Source organism: Chiloscyllium punctatum, chromosome 18 (genome assembly GCF_047496795.1).
Source record: "Chiloscyllium punctatum isolate Juve2018m chromosome 18, sChiPun1.3, whole genome shotgun sequence".
Taxonomy (NCBI): domain Eukaryota; kingdom Metazoa; phylum Chordata; class Chondrichthyes; order Orectolobiformes; family Hemiscylliidae; genus Chiloscyllium; species Chiloscyllium punctatum.
Window position 1 is genome coordinate 99,856,362 of NC_092756.1, and position 16,217 is coordinate 99,872,578.

General features: G+C 48.3%; 2 protein-coding genes across 3 annotated transcripts; one reads left to right on the plus strand and one right to left on the minus strand.

Moving 5' to 3' along the window:
* LOC140489414 (E3 ubiquitin-protein ligase TRIM56-like) lies at positions 1–3,657 on the plus strand. Of its 2 annotated transcripts, none has more exons than XM_072588943.1 (2): positions 1–332; positions 644–3,657. In XM_072588943.1, the coding sequence occupies exon 2, from the start codon at positions 812–814 to the stop codon at positions 2,783–2,785; it is 1,974 nt and encodes a 657-aa protein (XP_072445044.1). In that variant the 5' UTR covers positions 1–332; positions 644–811; the 3' UTR covers positions 2,786–3,657. The 2 variants fall into 2 exon arrangements, with proteins under 2 accessions (XP_072445044.1, XP_072445045.1); XM_072588944.1 differs by having other exon boundaries at positions 797–3,657.
* A 2,532-nt stretch (positions 3,658–6,189) lies between these two features.
* LOC140489415 (oncomodulin-1-like) lies at positions 6,190–15,452 on the minus strand. Its single transcript, XM_072588945.1, has 5 exons — positions 15,367–15,452; positions 13,849–13,916; positions 8,961–9,093; positions 8,555–8,664; positions 6,190–6,648 (listed from the first exon to the last, which is right to left on the minus strand). The coding sequence occupies exons 1-5, from the start codon at positions 15,411–15,413 to the stop codon at positions 6,623–6,625; spliced, it is 384 nt and encodes a 127-aa protein (XP_072445046.1). The 5' UTR covers positions 15,414–15,452; the 3' UTR covers positions 6,190–6,622.
* Between the last annotated feature and the right edge of the window lie 765 nt (positions 15,453–16,217).

Here is a 16,217-nt window from a genome sequence, read left to right on the forward strand (position 1 = left end):
CAAAATGCGATAATGGACTGTGACCCTACAGTTTCGCTCCGTCGTTTAGTTCAGGAAGGTTTTATTGAACTAAAGCTGCAAACAGCTTTCAACATTTGCTATTCTTTGGAAGTACACGTGAGGCGAGAGTAGAGTTTTCTGGTTGCCGCGTTGTTTGGGGCGGAGGAAGGAAGGGTTAGTTTCCCACTGTCCTTGATTGTCTCACGTTGCTCTGTGTGTGTGGGTGTGTGTGTGTGTGTGGGTGCAGCAGAGGCTCGGAGTGGATCTCTGTCTCTGGGTCAGCGTCAGGCAGGCGGAGTCCGGGACAATCTGTCTGACAGGGAGAGCCGCAGGTAAGTACCAACCACAGAGACCCTGCACCCGCTCCCACTCTCCCTGGGAGGGGGGAACTGAGTGGCTCTCAGAGGGAGGGGGCAGTAACCTCTCCCCGGACTGAGCCAGGCTGTTTACCCCCCCCCCCGCCCCAGCCTCCTCTCAATCTCTGTGTACCACCCTCCACCGGAGGCCAGCAACAGCATGTGCCCCCCTTTGCAGCTTCTTGCATTTTGTTTGTTTTTTGGGGGGGGGGGATGGGGTATGGGCTGTGCCCTGAACCCCGGAAGCTGGCCCTTTTTACTCAATCTCTTGTTGTGTTTGTTTCCAGGCGCTTTCCGACCCGCCTCCCGCTTTAGTTTCTGTTTCGTTTCAGCAAAATTTAAACTGAAATTCGTTGAGATGCGGTCACCCGACACCGTCTGCTCGAATCACAGCTCCTCCAGATCTGACTTGTGAGGTTTTACTGTGCTTTTCCTTTCAGGCTGTGTATGACACTATGGCCACTTCATCCACTATTACTGATAAAATCCAAAGTGATATTTTAAATTGTAAAATCTGCCTTAATACAATGGAACAACCGAAAATGTTGCCCTGTCTACACACTTACTGCCAAGAATGCTTGAAGAAGCTGGTGAGGGCCAATATGATCCAATGCCCGGAGTGTAGGCTCAGCGTTGACGTGAGTGCAGGCATTAGCAGTTTGAAAACAAACTTCCATATTAACACCCTTCTGGATATCTTACAAAGTCAGGAGAAGGAGGCGATGGGATGCAGCCTGTGTTCCCAAGGCTGGAAAGACAAGAACTCTGCAGTGGCCCAGTGTATCAGTTGTCCATGTTACCTGTGCAGAGCCTGTGGGGACAGTCATCGGATTAGCCACAGCACCCACACAGTGTTGGACCTGGCCCCAACCCCACTGGATAAAGCTGATGCAGGGATGATTCTGCAGCAAAGGATCTCCTGCCAATTTCACCCCAAGGAGCAAGTCTGTCATTACTGCAGCACGTGTGACCGACTCATTTGTTTCCAATGTTACTCACTCAACTGCATCAAACACAAACGGCTTGGGATTGCTGAGGCAGCCAAGCTGAAGAAACCCACCGTGATAAAACTTGTGGAAAGACTCGGCACTGATCTCCAGTCACTGGCCCAACAAGAGGAGGAACTGAATGAAGCAATGGACAAAGTGAAAGCGACAGAGTTGTCTATAATTTCCAACTTGGAGAGCACTCTGACAGAGGTTATAAATGATCTGTTTAAACAGGGAGATGCCATCAAAAAAACTGTTTCGGAGTGTGTGAAGAAACAGGAAGAGTTAATCAAAGCAGCCAAATCTAACCTTGAGCTTCAGAAGGAGAAGACAAAGAGCATGAAAGAACTTGGTGTGAGGGTTATAATGGGCTCTGATGTGAAGGAGATGGTGTGTTTGGAGAGCATTATACAAGATCAGATCCATGCATTGCAGCCAGTCAACATCCAAGAATTAAACAAATCCTGGCCCAGGCTAATGGTTAACAAATCTGTCCGGAGTATGATATCAGAAACTCATCTCTTTACAGTCACCTTGGGTGACAGTGCAGTTACTGAGTCTGAGCTGACTGTCCCCAGTGTTGGGCAGGCTTCACACATTCCAGAAACCCACCCGCCAAACCAGCCTGATGCTCAGCCCACACAATGGGCAGTTCAGAGATATTACTTTGACACCATGCTGGGGTATAACATGATGCCCAAATTGACGGGCATCTGTTGTTCGGAAGATGGGGACATCATTGTTGCAGATGAAGAGAATGGGGTGCTGAAGTGTTACTGGAATGGTGGATCATTGAATCAGATTATCTCGCTGCCAGATGAAGATGATGACCCATGCAGTGTGGCCATCTGTGACAATATTATTGCATGTTCTGCCAAAAACAGGCTTTATTACTTGGAAATGGATGGATCGCTGGTGAAAAACTTTTTGCTCCGAGGTTCGGAGTCAGCATACCCTATCGCTGCGTATGAGGATGAATATGTGGCTGTGAGTGAAGGGACATTATGTTCTGTATCTCTGTATGATCTCAATGGCCAAGTAGTTGGCAGGATTAAGCCAAAGGGTTATGATGGCATTAGATTTCTCTTCATTGCAGTGAACAGTGAAGAAGAATTCATCGTATCTGACTGTGGGAAGAAATGTGTTGTTATTTTCACTCGAAATGGAGACCTTGTCACCGTCTGCAGTGAGAGCTTCGTGAATGGGATACAGAGGCCTCTTAATCCTTTCAGTGTTTGTGTTGATGCAAATGACAATATCTATGTCACTGAGCCCAACAGGATCCTGGTGTTTTCACCTATGGGAAGTTTTAAGAGGCAGTTGTTGAGCACGGCCGATGGCCTTTCCAAGCCACGGATCCTTACCATTGATCCAGATGACAATCTGATTGTAGTCCAAGACAGCAGGTTTGTTTATGTGTATGCATTGACTGTGGATTAGCAGCATTGCTGCCTGGGGTAGGATTCAGAGTAACCATTTCCTGCTCCCCTGAATGAAAATCAATGTGAATCAGGCTGGGGGAGAATATCACTCGCTGGCTTCCAAAATCGAGAGGCTAATCCTGAGCATTGGACTGAAAGGCTGACTTTGTAAATAAATACTTTGGACAGGGAGCAGGATGCTGGGCGTGGTTTGCAGGGGGCTGCTGGGGTTTGGAGAGTGATTGTTCAAGGTTATCTGGCCGTCCCAAAACCAGGTTTCCAATCCAATGGAGAATAAGAGATGGCCACTCTCTGCCACTTTCCTACCTTGGTCAAAATGAGGCTGGAGGCAGGTAGGCTCATGGGTGACCTTCCCAACTTCCTCCCAACCCCAAAAAACAAGCCTTTGCACCCCAGCTTCTCCCACCAGCCCCAAGGATAGTGTGCCTGTTGACCTGGGATCCATGCTGATCCTTGGCCTCTCTGATTACTGTGAGTCCTGACAGCTGCTGACTTTCGATTGGCTGCTTGTTGTCGATGGGTGGGCTTTCTGCCCACAGGATACCTGACCCTTGCTAAGAGGCCCTTAATTAGGCAGAACAAGACATCCACCAGCAAACAAGACCTCATAGCCATTAATTGTACGGTGGCTCAGTGGTTAGCACTGCTTCACTGTGCCAGGGGCCCGGGTTCAGTTCCACCCTCAGGTAACTGCCTGTGTGGAGTTGGCATATTCTCCCCATGTCTGCATGGGATTCCTTCAGGTGTTTTGGTTTCCTCCCACTGTCCAAAGATGTACAGGTTAGGGTGTTTTCGCCATGGGAAATTGCCCATAGTGTCCAGGGATGTGAAGGCTGGGTGGGTTAGTCATGGAAAATGCAGGGTTACAGGGATTGGGTAGGGGGGGGATTGGGTCTGGGTGGGATGCTCTTCAGAGGGTTGGTGTGAACTTGATGGGCCAAATGGCCTGCCTCCACACTGTAGGGATTCTGTGATTCTAAATCCTGCCCAGTCTTGACAGAAATTTGAGAAATCTCAGAATTGTTCATTCCAGACCTAGTTCAATGTGATAAACTTTCGATTAGTATTTGCAAACTGCATGACCAAGGATTTTCTCAGTGATGGAGCCTGGGACCAATTTAGAGTGCCCTCCCCTTTTGAACATGCTCCATCTGTCTGTGACAATGTGCTGGCACTGGGCACTCAGTGTCATTTCATTCTCCTACATTCCTTTGAAACATTCCAATGTTTGAATATATTCCCTTATGCTTAATTTCAAACTGGTTAAAAGAAGTGGTAATTTGTGGCTCCCCATTCCTATTGGACAATAGTGTCTCATGGTGACCATTAATTGGTTACTCTTCATTGGCTCAGCGCCAAGGCTTTGATTAGCTTGACCAATGGGATTGCAGGACATATGGCAAGTGTTCCAGCACTACTGTCCAATTGAATTCCGCAGGACCAATCCTCTCAGTGGAAATTGTCACGTGGTTCAGGTAGCTGATTAAATGTGTGAAAGGGATTGCAGTGGTTATTTAGATTGTTTAGCTGTTAGAGGGAAGGCATTTAATTATAATCTCAAATGTTTTGCATTTATCTAATTTGTTTATAATTTTTTTTGTAAATAGAGCATTGAGTGATGATAATCAAAGACTTGCTGATGAGGTTTTAATAGCAGCTCAGGGTGTGTCCTGAATCTCCTCCCACATCCACACCTTTGGGGAGGTGGGAGGTCAGGAAAAGGCTTTGTCTTCTCTGTCTCCCGATTCCAATCAAAGGGCAGGTCCAGTGTTTGTTGACCAACACCCGATAAAAGCCTACTCTACTCGTTAACCTCGCTTTAGACCTCCTCAGCTCGATCGGTATAATCATATTGCTAATTATCAAATACATGTAACTTTTTGGATGCAGACCACAAATACCATCACTGCACATGCTGAGTAATTTTAATCATACATTCCATAATGTCATCATCATCACTGGCACTCCCTTGCAGACAAGGGTGATGCTATTCTGTTCTCAGGGTCAGTCTGTAGGGCTGTACAGATTGATCGGACTAGAGCAGGCTCTCTTACACTTGGATAAGGTGGTGGCGGGGAGGCATGGGTGGAGTGTTAGTGTGCCAGCACGATGCTTTTGCCTGGTTCTAGTTTTTCTCTGCTGGAACGTCTCGAGGTATTCAAACACCTTCCTGGATGCTGCTCCTCCACTTTGGACACTCCTGGCCCAGTGATTCCCAGATGTCTGTGGGAATGCTGCATTTTGCCAGTGAGGCCTTGAGGATATCCCTGAAGCATTCCCTCTATCCACCGTGGGGCTCACCTGCCGTTTCGGAGGTGGGATTGGAGCACCTGTTTGGGGAGTCTCGTGTTGGTCATGGGGTCGATGTGCCCAGACCATTGCAGCCCATCAGGGGGTGGGGGGCACGGGATGTCAGTGCCTCGATTCTGGGGATGGTGGCCTGGTCGAGGACACTGGTGTTGGTGTATCTGTCTTCCTAGTGCAGTTGCAGGATCTTATGCATTATGTACTTATTGTCTGCATCTTTGAACCTTGTTCTATTTTGATTATAAACTGTAATAAACATACTGGAATTCCCTGTTGACTTTGTGAGTTTATCCAGATGGTGAACACAATACCTCATTGATCTACTCTGAATTATCTGCCCGGACCAGGGACCATTACATTGGCCTAAGTATCTCTGTGTAAGATTGGCTGCTGGTTTCATATCCATCACCAGCCACAAACATTGTCCCCCCTCCCAGACCTCCAATGAAGAGATGGGGGAATAAAGCCAACAGTTGCATGGACTGAGCTTGAGTTGGAAGATTAGGGCACAAGTGTTTTAGAAAGAGGAGGGCTCCATGGGAAAGTTTAAAAATAAAAGAAACGTGGACCAATTGAATGGTGTATTGATGGGAGCAGACAGAGAAATTATTTCCTTTATGACAAATGCAAAATACTGCAGGTGTTGGAGATCTGAAATAAAGTCAGAAAGAGCCTGAGAAACTCAGCAGGTCTGGCAACATTTGTGGAAAGAGTTACCACTTTGTGTTAATTTGTGTTCTTTTGAACAAAATATTTCCTTGGTGTGGGAGGACGAATCGAAAAGAGGTTTTAAAATTCGAGCAAGGTCTGGACCAAGGAACAGGATCTAAAACTTCACAAGAAGCTGGGAGTTAGGTAACAACTGAAAAGCTGAGATCGTGAGGATTTTGATATGAAGGATATTGACAGTTATGGAACTCGGGCAGCTAGAGGTTAGACAGAGGTCACCTATGAATGATATAATGGCCTCAAGGGGCTGAATGACCTCTAGTTCCTCGGTCTTTACAAAGTTTCCTCAGGTTTGGCATTCTCCTGATATCTTCAGGGTAAACCATTCTGAATCATTATATCACAGCAAGTGATTCAAACAGATCATTGGGAGGGGACAGGAACATCAGATTTAATCACGTTACTGACGGCTCAAGTTCGCAGACGGGGTTCGCAGTGTGAGTAACCAGTGTGAGTGGAATTCAGACACATTTCTCAGTTTGCACTGTGTTCTCATTGATGGTAACTCAGGATCGTCTCCAAGTCACCCAGTTATCCATGAGCCTTGATACTGTGCACCACGTAGCCACACCAATTTCTCACTCATCATTCCCAGTGACAAAGTAAAACTGATCATGAATTCAAAAAGACACTTATTATTGGGAATGAACTGAATCACCACAAATGAAGAGGTTAGTGACCAGGTTAACATTGTAGAAGCAGCGATCACACCGTCAGTGTCCAGCAAATGGTCTGTACACACATCCAGCGGCAGGTTCCTCAGATGTTGACTCTCCTCTGGTCTGCACTTCAATTCTCCTTAGGTAGTGAGCAAATTCTGGAATTCTGCAATTTTAGGACAGCTACTTTCACTTGTTTGTTAGTGGCAATAATTTCTGTTCCATTCCTAACCCAGAATTAGGAAATGATAATGATAAAGGCACAGCACATACACCCACTGACTACAGACCATTTAGGAACTGTACCCCTGTGAGAGTCAGACTCTTCAGGAACTGTGTCCCAGTGAGAATCAGCTCCTTCAGGAACTGTGTCCCAGTGAGAGTCAGCCCCTTCAGGAACCGAATCCCAGTGAGAGTCAGCCCCTTCAGGAACCATATCCCAGTGAGAGTCAGCCCCTTCAGGTACTGTATCCCAGTGAGAATCAGCACCTTCAGGTACTGTATCCCAGTGAGAGACAGTCCCTTCAGGAACTGTATCCCAGTGAGAGTCAGCACCTTCAGGAACTGTATCCCAGTGAGAATCAGCACCTTCAGGTACTGTATCCCAGTGAGAGACAGTCCCTTCAGGAACTGTATCCCAGTGAGAGTCAGCACCTTCAGGAACTGTATCCCAGTGAGAGTCAGCACCTTCAGGAACTGTATCCCAGTGAGAGTCAGCCCCTTCAGGAACCGTATCCCAGTGAGAGACAGCACCTTCAGGAACTGTATCCCAGTGAGAGTCAGCCCCTTCAGGAACTGTATCCCAGTGAGAGTCAGCCCCTTCAGGAACTGTATCCCAATGAGAGTCAGCCCCTTCAGGAACTGTATCCCAGTGAGAGTCAGTCCCTTCAGGAACTGTATCCCAGTGAGAGTCAGCCCCTTCAGGAACCATATCCCAGTGAGAGTCAGCACCTTCAGGAACCGTATCCCAGTGAGAGTCAGCACCTTCAGAAACTGTATCCCAGTGAGAGTCAGCCCCTTCAGGAACCGTATCCCAGTGAGAGTCAGCCCCTTCAGGAACCGTATCCCAGTGAGAGTCAGTCCCTTCAGGAACTGTATCCCAATGAGAGTCAGCCCCTTCAGGAATTGTATCCCAGCGAGAGTCAGCCCCTTCAGGAACCGTATCCCAGTGAGAGTCAGCCCCTTCAGGAACCGTATCCCAGTGAGAGTCAGCCCCTTCAGGAACTGTATCCCAGTGAGAGTCAGCCCCTTCAGGAACCGTATCCCAGTGAGAGTCAGCACCTTCAGGAACTGTATCCCAGTGAGAGTCAGCCCCTTCAGGAACTGTATCCCAGTGAGGGTCAGCCCCTTCAGGAACTGTATCCCAGTGAGGGTCAGCCCCTTCAGGAACTGTATCCCAGTGAGAGTCAACCCCTTCAGGAATTGTATCCCAGTGAGAGTCAGCACCTTCAGGAACTGTATCCCAGTGAGAGTCAGCACCTTCAGGAACCGTATCCCAGTGAGAGCCAGCCCCTTCAGGAACTGTATCCCAGTGAGAGTCAGCCCCTTCAGGAACTGTATCCCAGTGAGAGTCAGCTCCTTCAGGAACTGTATCCCAGTGAGAGTCAGCACCTTCAGGAACTGTATCCCAGTGAGGGTCAGCCCCTTCAGGAACTGTATCCCAGTGAGAGTCAACCCCTTCAGGAATTGTATCCCAGTGAGAGTCAGCACCTTCAGGAACTGTATCCCAGTGAGAGTCAGCACCTTCAGGAACCGTATCCCAGTGAGAGCCAGCCCCTTCAGGAACTGTATCCCAGTGAGAGTCAGCCCCTTCAGGAACTGTATCCCAGTGAGAGTCAGACCCTTCGGGAACTGTATCCCAGTGAGAATCAGCTCCTTCTCGGATGGTGGAATGAAATGAGGGAAATAACACCAACTTGTGTCATAATCAAATTGTTTGTGAAATAATCGTGTATCCCTATCATCTCTCTGATAAACACCCTCCTGCTTAGAGTCTCAGTAATTCCGGCGAAGGCTGCGTTTGGTTAGAAACTGAACGATAAGTGAGTTATTGTAAATGTTTAAACACTGACCAGAAAGATTGATTTTCCCATCTCCATCTGCATCTCCCGCTGATACAAAACTGTCCATCTCGGAGTCACTCAACTTACGGGCCTGAGGAACGAAATACTGGAGGAACGACCTTTGATGAAAAAAAAGCAGATGAGCCCTGCATCAAACCCCTAAGAGAGATTAACACAGTTGGTCAGGAGATGAGTGTGTATATTTGTGTGATATGTATGTCTGGGCTGTGATAATTGGGTATCCTGCTGGTGTTTGCAGTACATTTATCAACAGCTGTCAGGACAGGGAGGATCCATCGCAGTGTGAAGCTTTCCCGTTTTCCCTGTTACACTCCCTGTCTTCAGGGTCGTTCCCTGTCCTTGACTCTGTCAGTGTACTATGTTAACATTGAGACAGAAGTGAGTAAATTCCTACCTGAGTTCACTTTTCTCAATGAAGCCACTCTTGTTGTCATCAAGAATTGCAAAGATTTGCTCAATTTCTTTCACAGATTTTTTTGCCAAGCCGGAGGTTTTGCAGAATTTCTTGAGCTGGAAGGAGCCAGGATCTGAAAGAGGACAGAGTTGGTCAGAGAAGAGCACCTGAGAAACCTCCTATAGAGAGGGATTGCTCACAGGCTTTTTCATAGCATCAAACCAGCCTGAACAAAGAAGCAGAGAGCTATGCACTGAACGTCATCGACTACAATGCATTTAAACTGGGAACTTTAATCAAATCATTAAACTGAACATAATCTCAGATATATGCATAACACACAGACTCAGAGTATTATACACAGTGTCAGGGTGACACACGGTCAGAGTGGTCAGAGTGTCATACACAGGGTCAGGGTGTTACAGGGTCAGTGTTACACACAGGTTCAGGGTGTCACAGGGTCAGTGTTACACACAGGTTCAGGGTGTCACAGGGTCAGTGTGTTACATACAGGGTCAGAGTGTTATACACAGGGTCAGAGTGACACAGGGTCAGTGTTACACACAGGGTCAGGGTGATACAGGGTCAGGGTGACACAGGATCAGTGATACACACAGAGTCAGGGTGACACAGGGTCAGTGTTACACATGGTCAGGGTGACACAGGGTCAGTATGATACAGGGTCAGTGTTACACACAGGGTCAGGGTGATACAGGGTAAGTGTGTTCCATACAGGGTCAGGGTGATACAGGGTCAGTGTTACACACAGGGTCAGTGTGACACAGGGTCAGTGTGTTACACACAGGGTCAGGGTGATACAGGGTCAGTGTTACACACAGGGTCAGTGTCACACACAGGGTCAGTGTGATACAGGGTCAGTGTTACACACAGGTCAGGGTGATACAGGGTCAGTGTGTTACACACAGGGTCAGTGTTACACACAGGGTCAGGGTGAAACAGGGTCAGGGTGATACAGGGTCAGTGTTACACACAGGGTCAGGGTGACACAGGGTCAGTGTTACACACAGGGTCAGGGTGATACAGGGTCAGGGTGATACAGGGTCAGTGTGTTACACACAGGGTCAGTGTGACACAGGGTCAGTGTTACACACAGGGTCAGGGTGATACAGGGTCAGTGTGATACAGGGTCAGTGTGTTACACACAGGGTCAGTGTGACACAGGGTCAGTGTTACACACAGGGTCAGGGTGAAACAGGGTCAGTGTGATACAGGGTCAGTGTGTTACACATAGGGTCAGTGTGACACACACAGGGTCAGTGTGACACAGGGTCAGTGTTACACACAGGGTCAGGGTGAAACAGGGTCAGGGTGGCACAGGGTCAGTGTTACACACAGGGTCAGGGTGATACAGGGTCAGGGTGATACAGGGTCAGTGTTGCACAGAGGGTCAAGGTGACACAGGGTCACTGTGTTACACACAGGGTCAGGGTGTTACAGGGTCAGTGTTACACACAGGTTCAGGGTGTCACAGGGTCAGTGTTACACACAGGTTCAGGGTGTCACAGGGTCAGTGTGTTACACACAGGGTCAGGGTGACACAGTGTCAGTGTTACACACAGGGTCAGTGTGTTACACACAAGGTCAGGGTGACACAGGGTCAGTGTGTTACATACAGGGTCAGAGTGTTATACACAGGGTCAGAGTGACACAGGGTCAGTGTTACACACAGGGTCAGGGTGATACAGGGTCAGGGTGACACAGGATCAGTGATACACACAGAGTCAGGGTGACACAGGGTCAGTGTTACACATGGTCAGGGTGACACAGGGTCAGTATGATACAGGGTCAGTGTTACACACAGGGTCAGGGTGATACAGGGTAAGTGTGTTCCATACAGGGTCAGGGTGATACAGGGTCAGTGTTACACACAGGGTCAGTGTGACACAGGGTCAGTGTGTTACACACAGGGTCAGGGTGATACAGGGTCAGTGTTACACACAGGGTCAGTGTATTACAGGGTCAGTGTCGCACACAGGGTCAGTGTGATACAGGGTCAGTGTTACACACAGGTCAGGGTGATACAGGGTCAGTGTGTTACACACAGGGTCAGTGTTACACACAGGGTCAGGGTGAAACAGGGTCAGGGTGATACAGGGTCAGTGTTACACACAGGGTCAGGGTGACACAGGGTCAGTGTTACACACAGGGTCAGGGTGATACAGGGTCAGGGTGATACAGGGTCAGTGTGTTACACACAGGGTCAGTGTGACACAGGGTCAGTGTTACACACAGGGTCAGGGTGATACAGGGTCAGTGTGATACAGGGTCAGTGTGTTACACACAGGGTCAGTGTGACACAGGGTCAGTGTTACACACAGGGTCAGGGTGAAACAGGGTCAGGGTGGCACAGGGTCAGTGTTACACACAGGGTCAGGGTGATACAGGGTCAGGGTGATACAGGGTCAGTGTTGCACAGAGGGTCAAGGTGACACAAGGTCACTGTGTTACACACAGGGTCAGGGTGATACAGGGTCAGTGTGTTACACACAGGGTCAAGGTGATACAGGGTCAGGGTGATACAAGGTCAGTGTTACACACAGGGTCAGGGTGATACAGGGTCAGTGTGTTACACACAGGGTTGGGGTGATACAGGGTCAGTGTTACACAGTGTCAGGGCAATACTGGGTCAGGATGATGCACGGTCAGTGTTATTCACGGTGAGGATGACACAAGGTTAGCATGATACAGGGTCAGGGTGATACAGGATCAATGTTACACAGGGTCAGGGCGATACTGGGTCAGGGTAATGCACGGTCAGTGTTACATAGGGTCAAGATGACATAAGGTTAGGGTGATACAGGGTCAGGATGATACAGGGTCAGTGTTACACACAGGGTCAGTGTGATACAGGGTCAGGGTGATGCTGGGTGAGTGTGTTACACACGTTCAGGGTGATACAGAGTTAGGGTGATACAGACAGGGACGGGATGATACAGGATCAGGGTGATGCAGGATCAGTGTTACACACAGGGTCAGGGTGACAAAGGGTCACTGTGTTACACACAGGGTCAGGGTGACACAGGGTCAGTGTTACATACAGGGTCGAGGGATAAAATGTCAGGGCGATACAGATAGGGTCAGGGTGTTACACCCAGGGTCAGGGTGATACAAGGTCGGTGTTACACACAGGGTCAGGGTGAAACAGGGTCAGTGTTACACACTGGGTCAAGGTGATACAGGGTCAGTGTTACACACTGGGTCAGGGTGAAACAGGGTCAGGGTGATACAGACAGGGTCAGGGTGTTACACACAGGGTCAGGGTGATACAGAGTCAGGGTGATACAGAGTCAGTGTTACACACAGGGTCAGGGTGATACATACAGGGACAGGGTGATACACACTGGGTCAAGGTGATACAGGGTCAGTGTTACACACTGGGTCAGGGTGAAACAGGGTCAGGGTGATACAGACAGGGTCAGGGTGTTACACACAGGGTCAGGGTGATACAGAGTCAGTGTTACACACAGGGTCAGGGTGATACAGACAGGGACAGGGTGATACACACTGGGTCAAGGTGATACAGGGTCAGTGTTACACACTGGGTCAGGGTGATACAGGGTCAGTGTTACACACAGGGTCGGGGGATACAAGGTCAGGGTGATATGGACAGGGTCAGGGTGACACAGGGTCAGTGTTACACACAGGGTCAAGGTGATACAGGGTCAGGATGACACAGGGTCAGTGTTACACACAGGGTCAAGGTGATACAGGGTCAGGGTGATACAGGGTCAGTGTGTTACACACAGGGTCAAGGTGATACAGGGTCAGTGTTACACACAGGGTCAGGGTGATACAGGCAGGGATGTTGAGCTGTATATATTGAAAAGCCTTCAGCAATGAGCTGTGTTTGATGATCTCAGTGTGTGAGCAGTGTCAATCAATTCTTGATCATATTGTTAAAGAAATATGGTTGGCAATGACTCCACATCAGTTTAGAGTCCACGAGACCATAAGATTTGGAGCAGAAATTAGGCCATTGAGCCCATCGAGTCTGCTCCACCATTCTATCATGGCTGATAAATTTCTCAATCCCATTCTCCTGCTTTCTCCCTGTAACCTTTGATCCCCTTGATACTCAAGATCCTCTCTATCTCGGTCTTAGATATACTCAATGACCTGGCCTCCCCAGCCTTCTGTGGCAGTGAATTCCATAGATTCCCCACTCTCTGGCTGAAGAAGTTTCTCCTTATCTCCATTCTAAAAGGTCTTCCCTTTACTCTAAGGCTGTGCCCTTGGATCCTAATCTCTCCTACCAATGGAAACATCTTCCCAACATCCACTCTGTCCAGGCCATTCAGTATTCTGTATGATCCCTCACCCTTCTAAACTCCATTGAGTATAGACCCAGAGAATGAGACAAGGATCTGTAATGCTGCAGTTACAGATTACAGCTGTGGTCAGTGACCTGTGAGCTCCTTCTGCAGTTTATGTGGATCTATGGGGCAGCATTGAAATCCCATTGAGGAGCACTGGCCCAGAGAGTGGGGAATCCATGGAACTCATTGCCGCAGATGGCTGTGGAGGCCAGGTCATTGAGTACATTTAAGACTGAGATAGAGAAGTACTTGAGTATCAAGGGGATCACGGATTACAGGGAGAAAGCACGAGAATGGGGTTGAGAAACTGATCAGCCATGATTGAATGGCAGCGTAGACTCGATTGGCTGAATGGTTTAATTTCTGCTCCAACTCTTATGGCCTTAAGGACTCTTATCCATTAAGGAGCACTGACCCTGAGCTCCAGGGGAAGGGGAGGTCAGCCTCAGTGAGCTTTCACAGACAGACCAAGGAGTTGAGGATGCTGTGAAACTGCAGGTGACAGGAACACTGGTGAACAGGAGAGTTTTAGCAGAGTCGCAACGTCTTACCTTTACATTCAGCAAGAGCAGCAGCCACATCCCCAGCAGCGAGAAAGTCTGTGATCTTCATTGTAATCCTGTTAATGTGATCACACACATTATTATCCAGAACAAGCTGAGACAACCTGCCTGTTGTATTTATTCACCGAACACATCTGAACCCTTAACGTTCTCTCCGATTACCCTCAGTAGTAACGTTTCTCTCTCTGGCTCTCTAGTTACTTTCACACTCTCCCTCAGACCTCACTGCAGTGTCCATGAATCTCACAGGGAACACAAAGCTGCAATGAACTCCTCATCATCACTGAGATTCGGAGTAATCCTGTGTTTCTGTAATTAAAATACTGAAGCAGTCCATGTTCAAATGCAGCAAGTTCTGGACAATATCCAGGGACTTGGGCTGACAAATGGCAAGTAACATTCACTCCACACAAATGCCAGGCAATGACTATCGCCAACAAGAGACAATCTAATCACTACCCCTTGACGTTCAATGTTGGTACCATCACTGAGTTCCCCCAATATCAACATCGTGGGGGTTACCATTGGCCAGAAATACAACTGGACTCACCACATAAACACAGTAGCTGCAAAAGTGGGTAAAAGGCTCGGAATATTGTGGCAGGCAATATTCCTCCAGACTCGCCAAATCCTGTCCACTATCTATAAGGCACAAGTCCAGGGATGGAATACTCCCCACTCGCCCTGGATGGGGGGCAGCTCCAACAACACTCAAGAAGCTTGAAACCATCCAGGGACAAAGCAGACCACTTGATTGACACCACATCCACAAACATCCCCTCCCTCCCCCACCAACACTCAGTGGCAGCAGGGTGTACTATCCCCTCCCTCCACCACTGACACTCAGTGGCAGCAGGGTGTACTATCCCCTCCCTCCACCACCGACACTCAGTAGCAGCAGCAGGGTGTACTATCCCCTCCCTCCCCCACCGACACTCAGAAGCAGCAGAGTGTACCATCTTAAAGATGCACTGCAGAAATTCACCGAAGATCCGAAGATCCTTCCAAATCCATGACCACTTCCTTCTCGAAGGACAAGGGCAGCAGAAACATGGGAACACCACCCCCTGCAAGTTCCCCTCCAATCCACTCACCATCCTGACTTGGAAATACACCACCGTTCCTTCAAAGTCGCTGGGTCAGAATCCTGGAATTCCCTCCCTGAGGGGATTGTGGGTCTACCTACAGCACATGGACTGCAGCGGTTCAAGAAGGCAGCTCACCCCCCACCTTCTCAAGGGGGCAACTAGGGATGAACAATAAATGCTGACCCAGTCAGTAACACCCATGTCCCATGAGAGACATAACCAAAAAATTAATTGAGAAGTATAAACCCTTCAGATAAATCCCTTCTGCTGAAGAACATGATGAACAGTTTGGATCTAAATCCTGTTGGGAAGATTTCATCGTTAACTCGTTATCACATTTCACAGAGAGCTGTGCCATATTAATCTGTTCAGTGCATTTCTCCAGATAATTCAGCAAACAAGATGAAAAATCACTTACCTCTCGTGATCTACTGAGTCTAGGGCAGTAGCCAAGAGCACTTGCATTTATACTCAGTTCAGATGCTGGTCTTTATATACAGAGTGTCTGACACAGTTTGTAATGACAGTTACAAAGGGGAGGAGTTCAGGAACATGTGAACGATTACCCTGGTGTAAAACTGGGACTGTTGAGGCTCGAATTTGCCCTGTTTACATGATAGACAAAGCTGAGCAGGAATCCCCCACATTTTCCACTTGTATCCGGTGAGTTCATTCTCCTTACAAAGGCACAGAATCATTCAGATTGGATAGTTAAAGCCATTTAATAAACCAACAGCATCTGTGTTCATCTAGACATCCTGTGGTCAATGTAGTTTCAACATCAGCCAAACAAATTACTTGGTCATTATCACACCGTTATTGGTGAGAGCTGGCTGTTTGCAAACTGATTGCTGTATTTCCAACTTTACAAAAATGATGGGACCTAAAACAGAATTTCATTGGCAGACAAATGAATTAGAATGTCCTGGGCTTAGGAAGGTAAAGGTACTCCATTTATACAATGCCTTTCATCAGCTCAGAGTGTGTCACAAAGCTTAAGAACGTGAAAACCAGGAACAGGAGTAGGCCATTACTCACCCTCTCACCATAACCCTTAATTCTTTTACTGTTCAAAAATATGTCTTTGCTTTAAAAACACTGCAGCGCTCCCTCAGCACTGACCCTCTGACGGTGCGGCACTCCCTCAGCACTGACCCTCCGACAGTGCTGCACTCCCTCAGCACTGACCCTCTGACAGTGCGGCATTCCCTCAGCACTGACCCTCCGACAGTGCGGCACTCCCTCAGCACTGACCCTCTGACGGTGCGG

Excerpts from the sequence above, each read along its gene's own strand:
- LOC140489415 (XM_072588945.1), bottom strand. The coding sequence starts at position 15,413 with ATGCAAGTGCTCTTGGCTACTGCCCTAGACTCAGTAGATCACGAGAG. Across the intron at positions 9,094-13,848 it reads TGCTCTTGCTGAATGTAAAG|ATCCTGGCTCCTTCCAGCTC; the intron begins GTAAGACGTTGC and ends GTCCTCTTTCAG. Across the intron at positions 8,665-8,960 it reads ATTGAGAAAAGTGAACTCAG|GTCGTTCCTCCAGTATTTCG; the intron begins GTAGGAATTTAC and ends TTTTCATCAAAG.
- LOC140489414 (XM_072588943.1), top strand. The coding sequence starts at position 812 with ATGGCCACTTCATCCACTATTACTGATAAAATCCAAAGTGATATTTTA.